This window comes from Macrobrachium rosenbergii, chromosome 50, assembly GCF_040412425.1.
Source record: "Macrobrachium rosenbergii isolate ZJJX-2024 chromosome 50, ASM4041242v1, whole genome shotgun sequence".
Classification (NCBI taxonomy): Eukaryota; Metazoa; Arthropoda; class Malacostraca; order Decapoda; family Palaemonidae; genus Macrobrachium; species Macrobrachium rosenbergii.
The window spans coordinates 2,152,640-2,171,912 of NC_089790.1; the positions used below are offsets into that span (position 1 = coordinate 2,152,640).

General features: G+C 39.4%; 1 protein-coding gene across 1 annotated transcript; it reads left to right on the top strand.

Moving 5' to 3' along the window:
- The first annotated feature begins 1,275 nt into the window (after positions 1-1,275).
- On the top strand, positions 1,276-14,251 carry LOC136832490 (uncharacterized). Its single transcript, XM_067093377.1, has 2 exons — positions 1,276-1,324; positions 13,156-14,251. The coding sequence occupies exons 1-2, from the start codon at positions 1,316-1,318 to the stop codon at positions 13,585-13,587; spliced, it is 441 nt and encodes a 146-aa protein (XP_066949478.1). The 5' UTR covers positions 1,276-1,315; the 3' UTR covers positions 13,588-14,251.
- Positions 14,252-19,273: the final 5,022 nt, after the last annotated feature.

Consider the following 19,273-nt stretch of genomic DNA (forward strand, 5'->3'; position numbering starts at 1 on the left):
CAAATACCAACCAGTTTTTCCCGTAGCTGTTATTCTATAAGCGTATACATCTCCCCCCCGCCCCACCTTTTAGAGAATATGACCTCATTGGCCCGAGTGCTTGAGAAGGATTTCAATCAGGTCGAGTCTTTTTTTCTCGGAAATCATGTGCGTTGTCTGAATCATTCCTAGATATATGGCGCTCATTTTTACCATCTTTTGAAACCTGTCAATACCTTCAGAGCCGGTTTACTATCACTCCGTCCGTTTTTGGTTAGATGTTCAGAAGCAAGACGCGAATCGATTTGTATGGGATCGAAAACGATTTTGTAGAACTTCCAGTGAAGGCTACTCGCCTCTGGAGGTTCCGCTTATCTGATGAAAGTTATTCCAAGCAATTCCATTCAGTATTCTTCGTCCGCGAGTGACCATTTTGGCATTGGCACTTCCCTCCGGAAGCCTTCGGAAAACTGTCGAATGAAAATCAGATTTCAGATCTTTCGATTCTTCATTCATCCAGTAGGAATCACGGGCAAATTATCATGGAAGAGGCTCATCTTTGCTTGAAAATTTAGAGGATGCGGCTGCATGCAAAAGAGCGCAAATCCTGCGCTGTAACTGGCCGGGATTCTTGCCAAACCTGTCTACTTTTTATTCATTTATTTATTTACTTTTTCGACTCGGATATCCCGGCTTTAGGCATCCCAAAACACCAGCTTCATTCTTCTTCATCTTTTGCAAAGATTGTGCTTAAGCGGCGAGTTTTTGAGAGGTTCGTTATCTTAGTATTCGGCGTCGCATTCCATCTTGGATCAGTCATTTTTTGTTTCGGGTTTGCGCGCGCGCGCCGTTGCTTATGCGATGGTTACTTTGCATCGGTCCCTTTTTTGGGGGAACATAGGTGGGGCCACATGATCTACAGGTATGCCTTTGCCAGCTCCATATATATATATGTATGGATAATTGCGTTCAGAGGGTCGATTTACATTCAAGGTTATGTACTTAAAAAGATATACCATGTTTGTGATTATGTAACCTTTCTTCTTCAACTCGCTGACCATACATAATTCAGGCGGAGCTCGCAGACATTTCAAGATTTCCGAGAATCATCGTAGAATACACGAGGGTATCGATTATCGAACAAGATTTCCTCGATGTCAATCGTCTAGGTCGTTTTGGTAATATGACGGTACGGTGGAAAAATGTCTGGCGAAAAAAAAGAGAAACTGGCACCTCACGCTCTCTCGTACGAAAATGAGAGTATATAAAGTCTGACTCTGAACGCGCCGCGTTTAGTTGGAAACTCATCGTTGGTGTGTTGAGTGCCCTCTCGACCATGAAAGGGGTGAGTAATTTTGTTGCCTTAAACAAGCTATTATGTGCTGGATACAATGTTCGTGGTTTCTGTAACTGTCTGCCAAAACTGAGTTTGAGCTATTATCTTCGGTAACTTTACCTGTCAGCTCTTTTTTCCTCATCCTGAGACTTTGAATACTTTCTATTTGGCAACCTATTCCCAGTATTATCATATTAATGATAAGTAGAGTACATTATGGAAACATAAAAGAGAGAAAGACGCCTCTTCATTGCAAACTTAAATATAAATTTCTGATATAAGAAAAAACTTTGGAAACTGGTCTTTGCTTCACCTGAGATCAAATATATACGTCGAATAAAATGTTACTAGAAATCATCTCTTGGAAAATGCAATGTTTCATTATTTCTCGACCTTCAGATAAATTGCCATCAAGCTGATGATACCATTTGTCATAACTTATGAAGAGCTTTATGAGCATGAGCTTAGATGGCAATTCTTTTGTTTCCTAGCCCAGTGGAGGAAGAGAGATATACTGGCGTCCCAAAACGAGTGGTCCTGGACTAAAGATTTAATTACAAAATCATAATAATTTCCTTGCATAATCCTCCTCACTGCATCAGTTACAAAAAAAGGGCAAATTTACTGATCATAAGTTTTACATTTTCAATAAATCACATGAGACCAACCAGTTTCTGAATATCATCTTTGTGAACGAAGTAACGACAAAAATCTTGATTTCGAGATGTTAATGACTTATCAGGCTTCTCATACAGTTGATACCATTATCCGAGAAGTTTTTGCGTTGATATTCCCGCTATAACATTTAGTTACTTTTTCAATTCTTTGAATACTTGCATGCATATTCGCCTAAAAAAATAAAATTCCACGTTTGATTCTGGAAGCACAGAAGTAAAAGTACCGTTCTGTGCGTGATGTATCATTGGTAAATCAGACACAATTTACTGAAAACGTTCCTTAGACAATGATTTCAAGATTATTAAGGTGACAAATGTCTAAAAATCTCATCTACGATTTGGACAAATATTTCAACGCATGATAATTCATTTTCGTAAGCCAACATTCTCTCGCTTCAAACCCGCCCCCGCCTTTCTCTCTCTCTCTCTCTCTCTCTCTCTCTCTCTCTCTCTCTCTCTCTCTCTCTCTGTATAAACTCGCCCTTTTCCCCCTAAGAATGGCACAATAAGAGTATATAAATTATGACAGTGGGCGTGGCTGGATGGGGGAAGTTTTTTTTTTTTTGCATGAGGATGAAGTAAGAAGAATTATTCTCGTTTTTTTTTTTTTGAGAGGGATTGCTTTACATGCGTCCTCGATTTAGCTCAGTTTCCACACACGCACACACACACACACACACACACACACACACACACACGCACACAATAACTGTCGGTCCATTACTCTTGCAACCTCAAAGAGATATTTGACCACGAGTGTGTGATATATATATATATATATATATATATATATATATATATATATATATATATATATATATATATATATATATGTATATATATATTATATATGTATATATGAATATACACACATATATATATGTATATATATATCTACTGTATATTTATAAATATATAATTTATGTATATACATATATATTCTATATATATACATACATAGAGAGAGAGAGAGACAGACAAGAGAGAGAGAGAGAGAGAGACAACTGTCACTCCTACCTCCATTCATGGTCTATTTCTCTCGCTATTGGTACACATTCTCTTTACTGATTGGATTTTCTGAATGAGATTCGTAGTAGAAAATAGCCATATTTTACATCGGTAACGTCGCCTACTGGTCAACTTTGCGGTTTCTTATGATATGCAAGTCATATTTTCGCTTTTTGGGCCACTCTCTCTCTCTCTCTCTCTCTCTCTCTCTCTCTCTCTCTCTCTCTCTCTCTCTCTCTCTCTCTCTCTCTCTCTCTCTCTCTCTCTCTCAGTGTCAGAACTTCATTCTGTTTTGCAAACTTTATTCATTGTGAAAGAGCTGAAGTGTTTAGTTTTTCTTATAGAGGTTTAGTGTTTAGGCTGTATATCATATAACATATATATATATATATATATATATATATATATATATATATATATATATATATATATATATATATATATATATATATATATATATATATATGGCTACTTGAATGTACTTGTACAGTACATATACATTGTCCATTTTACTGACAAGTGAAAAACAATCTAGAAATATTAATGTCAAGTTTTAATTATCGATTCCTGAAAGTTTTTCTTTTCTTTAATAATAATAATAATAATAATAATAATAATAATAATAATAATAATAATAATAATGAAATGTATCATCCAGTAACGAAACAAATCGTAGGCCGTCTTGCAAGAGGGTGGCTTCAGGGAAACAGGACAGCAGTCACTGTCGTTTTCATTAAAAGCCTACTTCAGCTAAACTAGGCCCACGGGAGAAGACGGATGTGGAAATGAAGCGGTGGGGCAAAAGTAACGAGTCGGGGAACACGGACGACGGGAGAGAAGAGAGAATTCCACAGCTTGACAGCACAAGAACATTGGAGAATGGGGATACAATCTCCTTTTCCTGAGAGACTAGGGGTGATCAGTGCTGTTTCTCTCACCAAGGTGTCCAGTTGCCCTGTATGGCGAATTATGTACCTGGGAGTTAGCCGACTGCTGTTGGTTGCATGTGGGGGGGAGGGGAGAGGAGGGGGAAGCTAGCGATCTCATTCCCCAACGCATAAGAAAAGTCTTACTGAAGTTGAAAGATTGACAACTGGAGCCATTGCTTCTGAAGGGACTGGTCTAATGGTATGTATGTATGTATATATTATATATATATATGTGTGTGTGTGTGTGTGTGTGTGTGTACACTTGTACACTTACATATATACATATATAGGAGAGAGAGATGTACTGGCCAGGCACTGACACCGCAGTATTCCGAACTCTTCAAGAGCTCGCCAAGCAACTCTGTTCTTCAACGACGGCTGGAAACTGAGACAAAAGAAGGGCAGTTGCTCTGCGCCAGAACAAAGAGACCATCAATCAGTTCTGGCCAAAAGAATGCTGCAAGGAGCCACAGTTAATTCCCAAGACGTGCAGACTGCCGAAGGTTCTCCAAAAGAAGAACAGTTTTGCAACATGCTCTCTCTGAGGTGTGTGAGTTTTTGCAACACTAAGCTGAGGCTCTTAATTTCCATAAAAGTATATGAGTATGAAGTAATTTGGACGTCAAATATATTGACAGAGGCTAGAGTCTGTCGTGCAGAAACCGAAAAATTTTATTTAATGGAAGAATATATTGAGAGAGATATGAGAAAACAGGAGAGTGAAGAACAACAGCTGAGATGGGAAAAGAATCTGTAGTGGCACCAACAACAACAGATACAGACCAGATGTATAAAAAGTCTGAAATTGTTCTGCAGAGGAGAAGAACAAAAGCACTCAATTTAGTTTAGAGAATCTTCAACTAAGACTGTTACATCCTCTCGAAATAACGACAGTAAATGAAATGAGATTCTTTGAAGCATCACCCACATCAGAAGGAAGCATTCGCAGGAAATCTTGCCTTTCAGACAAGAGGTACTTGAGAAAGAGAGAGCTGAGCGGACATTTTTAATGCTATGGCAATGATATAAGCCACAAAGGGATGTTAGTTTGAATTATTAACTACTAACAGCTGTTAGCAACAAGCTGACCCACTAAATCATACCATAAAGAATAGAATGCTCAGGAACTAAAAATCTGGAAAAATAAAATACAGCGCACCAATTGCAACTCTCCAGCAAGTCAATTCGAAGAATCACACTGAAGTACACTCTGGGCCAAATGTCTCGTCAATCTTCAAGGATTTACAAGCAAAAATGGGCAAGGAATACCTTAGATATAGACGAGGACAAAGTAGTAAGCGACTAGGGCCACTGGAATCGCTAATAAAAGAGAAAAATGAGAAACAAGGACGCTAGCATTTGCAATAAAGCACAAGCTGTAGACCCAGATTCCTCTTGGTTGAAGGAAAGGAGAAGGTTAGCCTAGACTTGCAAATGTTACGGATCTTGTTAGTAAAGGACCACATTTTTCTAAGTATAATACGACTAAAAACATCTCGCCTCATGGAAGGAAGGAAGGAGAAGGTTTAGATTTATAGATCTAACGGATCGTGTTAGCAAAAAGACCGCTTTTCCTTAATATAGTACTATTAAAAAGCTCTCACGGGCCCTTTGAGAAACGCCTTTCTTTGTATCAAGAAGGTGAGCTGCAAGACGCAACGATTTGTCTCATTTTTTAACACTTTAACCAATGAAGCAGCACGATGCAAGCAGAGCAAAAAAATAACCTCGGTTATGACTGGCCTGGCAAAAATAATTCAACCCACTTTCCAATTCGGCGCTCCAGATGATTTCTGTCACGCTTTTATCATCTTTCGGTGGCTGTTTTATGAGGTTCCTTTCAGAGATCCCCTATGAATCTATATGTTATATATAGGCCTATTTATCTATGAGTTGCCATTTAGATTTTTTCCGTAGACCAAAAAGACTGACCTTCGGTTCATGGTTTTGTGAATTGGAATTCTGTAGAATTTTGTTATTAGTAGTCTCTCTCTCTCTCTCTCTCTCTCTCTCTCTCTCTCTCTCTCTCTCTCTCTCTCTCTCTTAGCCACAGGGTCCTCATAAGGGATTAGGCACCGACTGTCCATTTAAACCTGAATAATGTGTACAGGCAAACAGTTAAGTTGTTGTAGGTCTAGTCCATTAACCGCACTTTCAAAATAAACTCGCTTAATCAAAAGTTTTTCAGTCACTTTCATTTAGATGTCCAACACGCGAGGTTCGAGTTCGAAATATTCGAATAAAATCGAACAATATTATTGTTTCCATTTCTTGAAAGTAATTGTGTTTTGCACGGATAACCTTTAGTAAGTGTCAGATAACTGCGCAGTCACGAAGCAGAACGAGACACACACACACAGAGAGAGAGAGAGAGAGAGAGAGAGAGAGAGATTAAAAGTTGAATCAGAGACCGTGACCATATCGAACTATTAAAAAAGAATAAAAAAGTGAGACTTGAGCAATATAGTACTAATGCTGAGAAAGATTTTGAATACGACCTAACCGTCTATACTCTCGCAGTCTCATCTGTTCTGGCGCCTCTTTCAAGCATTTAACTGAATGTTCTCCGCCAAGCATTGCACTGACTTCTCAAAGGAATATATGTTCTTAAAGAAGAAGAAGGAGAAGAAGAAGAAGTGGAGTGAGGAGTGAGGGCGTCCTGCCTTGGCCAGCCTAATGGTAGGGACGAGGGAGGAGTAAGGCAGGTAAATGGGGAGTTATAGTAAGCTACCTTGACCTGGACCTGATTGGCGGCGTGATTGGTGCGCACTCGGCACGTACACTTTCGCTTATGGGCTTGGTTCTCTCTCTCTCTCTCTCTCTCTCTCTCTCTCTCTCTCTCTCTCTCTCTCTCTCTCTCTGTCTGTCTTCCAATATAACCTAAGCAGAACAGCTCTTCCTCCAGAGATCTTGACAGAGACTGAAGCTCATTTTCGAAAACTCAATCGCAGCAAAAGGAATTCAAAACGATTTCACGACAATGTAACCAATGATAATGCAGTTAGTACCATCTCTTGTAGTTACCTTTTCATTCACATAAATCACCTCTTATACAAAGGCTCTTTCAGTCTTATAAAAGGGCAAATAAAGGATAGGCTGATACTGTAATACAGAGTAATATCTCCAAGGTGAATGAAGGCGCTGATGCACACGGCAGTAAAATTCTGAGTGAGTTCATCTAAAGAGAAAGTGATTTCAGGTCTGTTTTACAGTTCACGCTTATCTAAGCTTCATTCCTGTCTATCTGTCTATCTATCTATCTATCTATCTATCTATCTATCTATCTATTCTGTTAACTGTAGGGAGATTCAACTGCCATGAGTCTAAATGAAACATGAGAGTGATGCCAAAGCCATTTTAATCACAAAGGCAGCGGCCAGGGAGATATGAGTCTACGAAGCCTTGTCGAATATAAACTGTTCAAAAACAACGAAAAACCGTCAGGAAATTATATAGCTGTTGCTTAAGGAAACCACACACATAAAGAGTTTGGGGGGAAAAGAATGAGGTAAATGAAAATCTTACAGAAAAAAAAATAAAAATCCAGGAAAACTCACACCGCAGAGAAATTTAGTCGCCGACTGCCAGAGAAATGTCAGTAATAGCATGTGAAGGAAAAGTAATTTTTCCCGTGATTTCGTTCTGCTTACCAAGGGCGCCATAAAAAAAAAAAAGGCATGGAAAGTGTTTCTGCGATTATGGAAGCGAGGAGTTCAGTGGGAATCATGAGAAACCTAAATCTGAGAGTGAATAGAGTTACCGATACGTCAAAAAGTTTGGTGAAGTCGTTCCCCCCGACCCATTTTTTATTTTCATTAGAGATATCGTTTTACCCTCTCTTATTTCTTACAGGTTTGTTGTTCTTTTCAAGGTGTCTCATTATGAAAAGTTTAACAGCAACAGTTCAAAAGCAAATATCATCAAGAGAAGGAGGCATTATTCATCCCGCATTACAAAAGACAAACCACTTATGTATGGTCTAACATGCAGGGCAAGAACTCAAAAGAATCATCGAGTTTCACTTCCGAAGGACGCATGATTATGCTTGGAAGCAATGTGCATGTGTGCACGAGTGCATTCTGACGCCCGCGCTCCCACGCCAATTTGCTGTGTCAAGAACAACACCAGCGGACAACATCAGCATACTAAGTAGGCCTAATCGCAGTTGACCGCCTATGGAAAGTCTGGTCTCAAAAAGCGAACTGAAAATTCCTCCAATGAGGCAAGATTCGAAAATAGCGTTCGTAACTGATTTTCAGAAACTGAAGCTCAGATAAGACATCATAAAGAGTATAACAAAGGATTGTAAATGGTAGTATTCTTAGGGGTAACATTTTCCAAAATAAAGGGAGACAAAGTGCGACAGTCATTTGTTTTTCGATGACATTTTATGCAAATTTTACTACCCAGATTCAGTTGATAACTGATCAAGATTCGTCAGAAAGCATAAGGTCACCATGACAAGTTATCATTAACTGATTTAGGGTCAGTAGTACTGGAAAAAATATACATTAATAAACTGCGCACTAAATATATATATATATATATATATATATATATATATATATATATATATATATATATATATATATATATATATATATAATATCCTATATATCCTCAGAACATATAAAGAACATTCGACATTTTTCTCAAGTCCAAATTAAGATTAAAACTTGGTAGTATGTGGGAGATACTTTAAAAATTTCAATCAAATTAATCCACTGCATTTTGTATGAGTAATTCATGATATTAAAAAGAACAGGGGAAATATATATTTAGAGAATTTATATATCTAGATAAAAATTCACATTCTTTATCCATCTACATTAATTACACGACGGGGTTCGGAGATAAAGTTTCACAGAAGGGTGAATATAGATTCCGTTCAATAGGCTGAGTGAGACTAGTAAACCACACTCCTTTCCTTGGAGACACGACGCGAGAGTGTCCAAACCAGCCGGGGCAACTTTTGACGAAAAAAAAAAAAGAAAAAAAGTCACCTGTCGCAGGGAAAAAACCTCTCCTGAATCCTTCCACCGTTATATCCAGCGAATCTGAAGGATTTCGGGAGAGAAAGTTCATTTCCTCGTCAGACAACTTAGAGCGTTAACGGTTTAACCTTCGCCCGGACACTTGACAATATTCCTAGACCGATGTGTGTGTGTGTGTATGTGTGTATGGACTTTATAAAGACAGAGTAAAGCCAACTCTCTTTTATGGGGGGAAGTGCAGATGATGAATGCAAATAAAAAAAAAGGATTAAGCTCTTGATATGATTATCTGAGAAGCAAATCTGGAAATGATTATAGCTCAAATGATGAGAAATAATTCAGACATACGACAAAATGGTTAGAGAGAGAGAGAGGGAGAGAGAGACTATGAATATAGTATATATATATCACACGCTCACAAATGACATTCATTGTCCCCGTGCTAAACCACAAACTGGAAAACCGGCACCTGTGTCAGTGTTAAGAGAAACTGTCTACCCAAGTCAGTCTCCCTGAATTTTACCAACAAGTGAATTACGACGGTTTCGTCACCAATGAATTGCAGTAAAAAATCCAAGCGCGCCACATTTCCGTCGGTTCCGCTCTCTCAACTGACATAAATATATTTTAACACTATACCGTTCTTTGGACAGACGTTATACTTTTTCTTATACAAAAAACAACAGGTAGAACCGTTTCTTCGGAGACTGGATAATGTCACCTTACCACCTCATGCTCAAGTTCATACTGTCATTACGGAATCACGTCGGCAAATACTGTCACGTACTCTTTAAATTTAATACGTCACTGAGCATTGCATCATCAAAAACACACGCATATACACATACACACACAATAAACCCGGACGTGTTATGCAAAACGATGATGTATGGAGAAACATGTAAGTTCGGTTCAGGAGTTGCAAAATGATTGTATTCTCATTAAAAAAAGACATATAGGCCTACACACTTTTGTTTTGTTTCAGCAATTTGTCCTTTTCCCCTTGAGACAGGCGGGCGTTTGTTTGTGCGCGGATATACAAACAAAAAACAAACAATGAAGACACATAACTGTGTTTGTGTCAAATTACAGTTAAAACGGGGGAAACTTGACTATTACCGAGCAGTATCGTACTGTACTTGACAGATAAGTGCCAGATTCAGCACCAGATTTAGCTCAGACAACTGTATTGAATCAATGAAAATACACCTCATTTAAGCATACAACTAGTCTGATTAACAGATCAGAGCTTAATTGCAAGATCGTTTTCATCACAGTGGGAAACAAAAATATGAAGACAGAAATTGCAAGTGAATTGCAAATCTGAGAGATCTCCACTCCCTTAGTGAATGGCCAAACACTGTTCCGCTCGCGGAATTTGACACCTCTTGGGTGTGTTCAGGGTCTCATGCTAATTAAAACGGTCATCCGTATCTGGTGTAGGAACGACCTAATATTTCGTATTCAGGCGTGCACCAAACTCTCAACACAGTGTAGGCAGCCTGGGGGCAGAAGTAATGAGAATGCAACGTGGGATTCTGTATTCACCGAATGTTTGTGGTAAGATCAGAAGACATGCAGCAATGGAAAGTGAAACACTTAGCCAAGGTTTTCAGTTATCTCTTGATTACACAACCCTGAAATCTCAGGTGTCATATTTTACAACGTGGCCTTACTCTGCTGTATGTATTGAAGGAAGGTGACAGTATTTATGTTGTTGTTGTCTAGTTTTCAAACAGCTAAATACTGCAAGAAATACCACAAAGTCTTATAGGCTTCATGAATTTATTGACCCTCGCGTTTTCATAACATATGAGCTTAATGTGGCAACAAAATATGTGCTAACAAACGCAAGACGAACAAAATTTCAATACTCTTTTAGGCAGTTTGTACATTAATCTATCCCTCTACCGCTACTAAAGCACTAACTTAATAAGTACAAGCACAAAGCAAACGCAGAAATCCGACGGGTGTGTTGTCAGATGCCAACGATTTGAAATTAGCATCAGAGCAAGAACGGTGTCGAATATTTTTCACTTCGTCGATTCGCCTCTCCCAGTCTGTTACTTTCACGCAAAACTCGACTCCGATGACTCACTCACGTCTCCAAAACTTTGAAAGTATCGGGTGGGTGTGTGACCAGGACAAACGGAAAGTATTCGTGAGAGGGAGAGGGTTTTTCTCTCTTTTTTTCGTCGTGTCAAACGTGAACTGGTTCACTTCTAGGAAGGGAGCGTATGGGTCTGAAATGGGAAATTCTACCGAAGGAACGCTTTCACAACAGGTATAGACACTCAACACGGGTGTCATCGATATCTAATATTGGCTATGCACGGCCCCCTCCCAAAGGATTATGTCGTATAGTGTGAACGTGTTGGTAAACGGCACTCTGGGAAGGAATGAAAAAATCTCTGACGTTAGTCTGGAAGCCTTTGCAGCGACCATTAGGCTGATGGCTCTGACCTAACGGATTAGTGTTCGATTCACTTCGTGATAACCTTCAAATCTCTTGCGAAATTTACCGCAAGCGATAACAGACGTAGCTCGCATCCCACAGCACATGATATTTCTCTCCCTGGCAGTCCTTGATCCATGACCATATCAGAGACTTGCTCCCGAACCCGAAACACACACACAAAAAAAAAAAGGCTTTCATCAATGTCATGTTTCCCCAATGATGGTGTAAAATTACACATCACGAAGCTGATCAATGTAGCGTAGGGCTATTTATTCGCTACTGATATTATAACTGTCACACAATCACAAGCCATTCAAGTAAATTTACCAATGTCTCGTTACGTAACGAGGCCTTCGACAGAAGAGAAGAGAGGATATATTCGCCTTGTTTTTTAAAATGTTTAACGAAACAGTTAGGTTACACGCGAATACTTTTCGCCCATTCGAATCTTTTTAAGGAATTCTCTCAAATGACTCTTTACCGGCCATATACAAAATGAGACTAAAGAACCATCATGGAAATGAAAATTATGACCAGAAGACCAAAAGCTGATAAACTGTGACGTAAATGCAATCAGGGCAGCCAAATAAGTTGAAAAGGTGATGTCTTGCACGAGACTTGTTGAACTGGATGGCCGTGTGTCAGGTGTTGGGGAAGGGGGAGGGGAGGAGGAGGAGGAGGAGGAGGAGGAGAAGAGGTGGGAGGAGTGTGGTGGTGGAGGTGGGTGGGGGGACCTAGATGCTTACCTGCTGTACCAGAGTGACGAAAGAAAAGTGCAGCAGGGAGAGAGTGAAAGTGTTTTCGAGTGAACAAGCTGGCTCGTAGTAATTGCAGTGGGGTTGACCCTTTGTGCGCAAGTGTGTGTGAACTCACGACCTGGCCATGGCGGGTTTAGTAACTGTCTAGCTTGAGCTGATACCTGGACTCTCTCTCTCTCTCTCTCTCTCTCTCTCTCTCTCTCTCTCTCTCTCTCTCTCGGGTGGGACTGGCCATCCGTGCCTGGTTTGGCAACAGTCTAACTTAAACTGATACGACGCTGTCTCTCTCGTTCTTTGATCACGGCCATGAAGTTCACGGAATCTTTCGCAACATCACCTAAAAACCGATCGGCCAGTGTAACTGTGTGTGTGTGTGTGTGAGAGAGAGAGAGAGAGAGAGAGAGAGAATTCAAAGCAAGGTATTATCTCTTTGTCAGATTTGAGCTGAGAAGAATCATCAGAGATTTTAATCTTGTTCTTGAAAGTATTCTAAGCTAAACTTTAAATAATATTTCCTTTAAGACAATGATTTATTCACGATCCTTTACTTGAAATTTACATCGTGATATTCTGATTGTTTCGCTACGTAAGTCTTTGTCCTTTGGTGACTTTGTTTAATTTTCGTTCTTTATCTCATTAGTATGCAATGGTGTTACTGAACGAAACACTGGATATATTTCTTCTCTTCGATCATAGATTGTGTAGGCCTAAATGTATAACAGCCAAAACTTTTTACGTGTACAATTCATCATCTTCTCAAAATGATTGAAAATTGTCGGATTTGCTTTTAGAATTCTTTATATTTACCATAGAAGTCTTACTGCCAAAAAGCTGGTGTTATCATCTTACACTCGCCGGATAGGTCTATTGGGAAACAAGAAGCTTTGCAAAGGATCTGTAAAATATTGTTTACACTTGTCTTTCTCTATCACCTGTATATGTAGCTGTATAAACATATACTGTATGTGTCCCGTAAACAGTTAATGATATCTCCCGCCCTCTTTTCTCCCTCCAAGGTATTGTTGGCCTTCGTAGTGTGCTGCGCGGCTGTGGCGGTCGTCTACGGCACGGAGCCTGACATTCGGCGGATTTCCATCTTGGAAATCTTACAGAACAACCCAGCCCTTCGGGAAGAGCTCTCGGCCAAGATAAAAGCTAACAAGGACAGTCCCGACGAAACCACCATAGCCCCAGCTACCGGTGCTGACGCTGCAACCACCACCCCGGCTCCCCAAGCTGATTCCCCACCCGAGGCCACCGCAGAGACGACAACGCCCGCTGCCGAGGAGGAGAAGACCAGCGGACGTCCCATCAGAAGGCGCCGCCCTGTGGTGGCCGAATCTGAAAAATTCTCAGACGCCGAATCCGGCCACCGCCTCAGGGTCGTCCCTAACGGCAACGCCGAGGACAAAAGGCAAAATGGTCGTAGATTCCCCGGCGCTAGTTAAAGAAGAATAAGAAGATGAAGAAGAAGAAGAAGAAGAAGAAGAAGAAGAAGAAGAAGAAGAAGAAGAAGAAGAACGAGACCATTGCCATGATTCAAAACAAAACAAAAAAAATCCAATATCAAAACACGAGAGTTGAGATTTCCGCTTTTGAGGATTTGTGTTTAAAAAGGAAGACTCTGAAAATTATGTCTCCTGTGTAGACCCTTTCGGGAGGAACCTTTTTTACCATTTGTCTCTGAAGTTCGACGATTCTTTTGTGAAATGTTTGCCACCCCCCGCCCCCCGTCACCCCCCAACCCCTCACGCATTTGCGAAAAGGATTCTTACTAAAAGTGTGCGAGAGAATAAAGCGAAACTCCCCTCTCTTCGATGTCAACTATGGTCTACCAAATATATATATACTTCCAGACTCCGAAGTAGTTTACACTGTTATTTAATTTCAAGAAATTTTTGTTTTCTCTTTCGCTCTGTTTCTTAGTAAACGTTGAAAATTTTATAGAATGGTTGTTAGGATTTGCGAGTAATGCAAAACAAAACATGTACTTCTATTAGAGCAAGACGTTTAAGGAGATACTGTGTCATTGCTTTGTTTTAAAACTCCACTTTTTTTTTCTTACACGGAAATGTAACAAACATTTTGTAAATAAAAGTATGAAAAAATTCACGTTATGTTTGAACCACTTCCCTCGGCTAGTCTCAGTACAAGGCACTGGAGCAGATTTTCAGGGTAGATGAAATAAATAAAATAACGCACAGAAGCTAATATCTCCTCCATTCCAGGTGTGTCTGTTTAATTTACTTTATCCTCAAACTTCATTATTTTCCACCTTTTCCTGTAATTTGTCTCACTAGGCTGATTACCCTTAGGAACCCCTCTCGAGTTCATAATCTGTACACTCTGTTCGTAAGGGCTTTCAGCTGAAGGTCTAAAGAAAGAGAAATTAAGAAGCTATATATAAAAAAATATATCAGATTTCCAAGTCCCAACGGGGAGTTAATAACTAGTTCGTAGTGGTTAGTGCTCACTCTATTGGGTTCTTGATTATTTCCCAACTTGGCAACACGTTCTGCTCCAGCTTACTAAAAGACGGGCGTGGTTCAGATTGTAATTCATCATCAGGCCCGCTGGGCAAGTGACTCACTGTTCCAGCAACATGAAAAAGGTTACAGAAGAACAAAGCATGTTTTCCTAATGAGGATAAAATTGGATGAAAACAGATAAGTTTTGTAGGCAAGTCTGAATGTGAAGATGGAGTATAGGTCTAGCTGACGTAACATGCATTGTGCAGGCAGTTTCTCATGGTGTGATGACTTATTATTACCTTTTGCATACATTTGAAGCTGGAACCTGATGTGAAAAGGAAATCCCTGAATTTCATCTTTCATTCCAGTCTAAATTAATAACAGATCACGGTAATACGATTACTTCCATCGAGAATAGTTGAATCAATCTTACTTTCTATCGACTCAATCACAAGGTCATTTTCTTCAACAAACATCAACCCTTTCTCAAATAAAAAAAACTTTCATACATTTTTTTTTCGATATCCTATATAATGTCCTGACTTACAATGATTAAATTCTCCTCTTTCATATCCCTACGTTAACCAATGAATACTCCTTTGGTCTATTCCTCCAGAACATTTCCACCACCTAGACATACCCTACACACATTGGTCAGCCACTCATTCGTAATATCACGACTGTTCTATAATACCTCAGTCGTGATATCATCAATAATTATATCAATAAAGTTCAACAAACATGCCATGGAGTATGTAAATAATAATCCTAACAAGCCTGTGAATAATGATTAATGATGAAGATAACGGTGCTTAATGGACAACAATAAAAAAAAAGACCAAAAATTTCCAAAAAAAAAATTAATATTGTCACACATAATGAACATCAATAACACTGAATATGTCAACAGTAATACTAAAAAGCCTTATAAATAATGATAAATAATGAAGATGATGCCGATTAGTGAATAAAAAAATAATTAATTGATGAAAATGCATTAAAATGGATAATAAAAAAATACTTCTACTCACAAAATTTGAGTTCTTGTCTTGATTATCAATTCAGTAGAGAAGTCAGTCGCGTTAATCTATAATTTATACAGGCAGGTGTCATCAGCTAAGAGCTGGGGAAAGCCGCGATTTGCATTTGGTGTACCCCTACCAAACAGAAAGACGAGGACATGGTACAGTTAATGTAATTTCAGAGTCACAGACCCAGTCGTTGCCACAGAGTTTAGCAGTTTTCTTGGCACTGGAAGCCACGGATATTTTTCCATCATGTGCCTTTTGTTCTTGTTCAAGATGTGAGACATCTGTTCCAGCTCGTCTCCAATCAACAAGAGCTTTCGTGAAGTTTTTGTTAGAATATTTTAACTTCAATCTAACCTCTTTCCAATCAAGGTATATTTTTTTCTACAGTGTCCTGGTGCTGAGGTAAGGCTCCAAATATTGCCGGTTCGGGGTGTATTTACATGTCCAGTGACTGGAAAATACTGGCAAGAGTTGTATGTGTAAATGAACAACCTCTAGAACAGCCATTGTTGTTTTACTGGTCTTTGGGTTTGTGCTCGTCAGGTCCCCCCCTCAGTCAACTTTTCCATAGAAACTTGGTTCCTCATAGTGGTCGATGAATGAATGGAGAGGAAGGCATGCCTTGCAGATTGCTATTTCATTGCCCTTGAAGGTAGCAGAGTAGCTCAATATCCACTTCTTGCTCTCTTTGGCCTTAGATAGCTTCTTGGGTTCCTTGTGAATATTACTTTGCAGGTATGTTGTCTGCTAGTTAGACTCCCCAGTTGATCAGCATGCCTCGAAAATCACATTACCCACCTCATCCCTCGATTTGGAGAAAAGCACCCTTTCTTGCAGATGCAAGGAGGACTAACCTTCTTGGCTGGAATAGTTTTCTTGGTGCAAGTCTCCATAACAAAAACACCCCCCCTTTTTTTTTTCTTTAAGCAACAATAGTAGCCCATGCATCTGGTCTGCTAGCACTGACCAACACTGTCTCTTCCTTTTTCCTGATATACCGGATGTTCTGCCTCGTCACCAGAAGGTTCCACAGGCTAGGAACCACTGGTGGTGGTGGCACAAGCACCTGGCTTCAAAACTAATGGGGATGGCACACTTGCCCATGGGGCTGCTAGTGGCACAGTGGGATATATCAGTACATTCTGTTTCACTATGACTGCTACAAAAGGCAACCACTTATCATCTGAGTGTCAGTCATTACTGTCACCATCATCTGAACGGGAAATGTCATCCAACTATCTTTACCTTGACCAAGAAAGCCACCAACACACGCTATTTCCATTTCATTCTCTTTTTTTCCACACCACCTGGTGACTGTTCCGCCACTTCACACACATCCACAGGATCTACATTGTCTAAACTCATTATAGTGGCAACATTATCGCTCGATGATTAACAATACCGCAAAAATATAGAGGTAAAATTAGTTATTCACAAAGAGTAGGGTTACTGATTGGCTCTCACGAAACAATAACAAAGGAGCACTGATTTAGAAATTGAAAAATCCTTTAGAACGGCTCTCCAGAAACAGGAACCGTAGATTGACTTTCCAGATACGGAGACCTTAGGTTGGCTGACTAGCCGCATGGAGTAGAACATTATTCTCGATGACATACATTCCTTATAACGCCTCTCAGAAACATTGTGGGCAGTCGATATATCTGGACGAAAAATGCTTTGCAGTACAATCAATTTTCGACCATTTCATTCTGCCTCATTTTTTTTTCGCATGTTTAAGGAAGGGATTCCTGTTCTAAGCTGAACTTAGACTCGTATCACAAAGCGAAGAGAAGAAGAATATTAGTAATAACGTCTTCTTTGATTCGTCTTCTTGAGATGGAGGTTAGTATAAAGCAATAATTTTTGGGATGACATATCCTAATACCACAAAATTCGTCATTATTACAATGTTACTCTTAAAAGTTTATTGACTGATGGTTTGCAGGCTATCTGGCGTCACTACCATTAACCCTGGTAGCTGTCACGCCAAATCACCTATGATTAATCACTCAATGGAGCTTTGAAACTTCAAATTTGAGGTTCAAATCAGTAATGAGAATACATGTTCGTTGTAGCCAACATTTACGAAACGAAAAACCGCGAAAAAAATAAACGCTTCTGTACGAGTGTGCCTAACGCGCATGCGTCACACCAACAACAGCTTATGATACCAGAGTACTGTTGAGACTGATAAAAATGTTTTGCAGTCTGGACTATAAATGATCTCACCTTCATATGACATAATGAGGATATCAGGACAACGACGTTGAGTTATACAAGGAATGGCAAAGTCTGAATGTCCATAACGAAAAGGAACTTGAAAAATGACAATGAAACTGAAAATTTAAGTCTAATTCAGCATAATTCAAGATGAATCCTTCGTTGCAATTAACCTATGTAAACATTGTAAAAACAATTATTGCAAAAGCAGTAAAAAGCAAAATGTATACTGACTACACTAATGAAGAAAATGTAATTAAAAATCAAACAAAAGAGATACATCATCAACGGGTAACGGCCCAAGGAAAAAAATGTTCGGTTAAACAAACAGCACTTACCAAACTTGTGTAATCGAACGAACTCAGGAACAATAATCTTTTACACTTCATTCTACGATCGTTGATCGTTTCTCGCCGATATATAAACAATTAAAAATCTTCCGCACGTATCACACATGCAGATACCACATCAGGGTTATTCAAAAGTAAACACATTTTTGCAGAAAACCGGTTAAACAGTGAAAGGGCGCTGCAGAGCCATTGACTGAGGAGTGACAACTCTCACTACACTCCGCTCGTTAAACAGGAGATCGTATTGTAACTTACGATAGCCACAGTTGCCATCCACAGGTCTATGCAAAGTCTATGTTTACAAAGAATCTTGGAAACTATTGTAAATGAATTTGTGGTAGACCATGACGCTAGGAACGATTTCTATGCAGTTAGTCTAGTCTCAGTCCGTCGCAAATGGGTGTTAGACCTATACCCTATGTAAACGGTGGTTAATAAAGAATAAAATAAGAATAATGCTTATTCGCGAGGTCTCAAGAGTACCGTGAACATTTCATACCATGACGTTCGTGTAAATATATACCTTGACCTCTTTTGACCCTGCGACCTGCAATTAAAATCCTTAAATGTTAGCGATCATTGCTTTCAATCTCTGTAATCAAGAGACATTTCACTACCGGATGTAAAACGGTTCTTGAACTTTGAAACTGACGAGAGAGAGAGAGAGAGAGAGAGAGAGAGAGAGAGAGAGAGAATGTAGTTATCCCTTACATAACGAAGGATTGACGAGGGTAATTTCAGAACAAGGGACAAAAAAAAATTTAATATAAAATCCTACATCACTTTCTGTTAAGGTCGTTGAGATACCCTTTTGTTGCTTACCTGACAAGCGCTCTCCCCTTACGGCTTGCAAAGTCATATTATACTTCTTACTGTTGACAACGCAAATGTCATGGCCGACGCTGCTCTTATTGTTTTTTCTTTTTTTATCTGTTCTGTTGAGACCTGCGTTTTTCATTCATTCAACGGAGAACAATGGGGCGTACGAAAACCATCACACCTGCAACATTCGAACAAGAAGAACTAAAAGATACTAGTTACGTCAATAGAAAAATTTCCAGC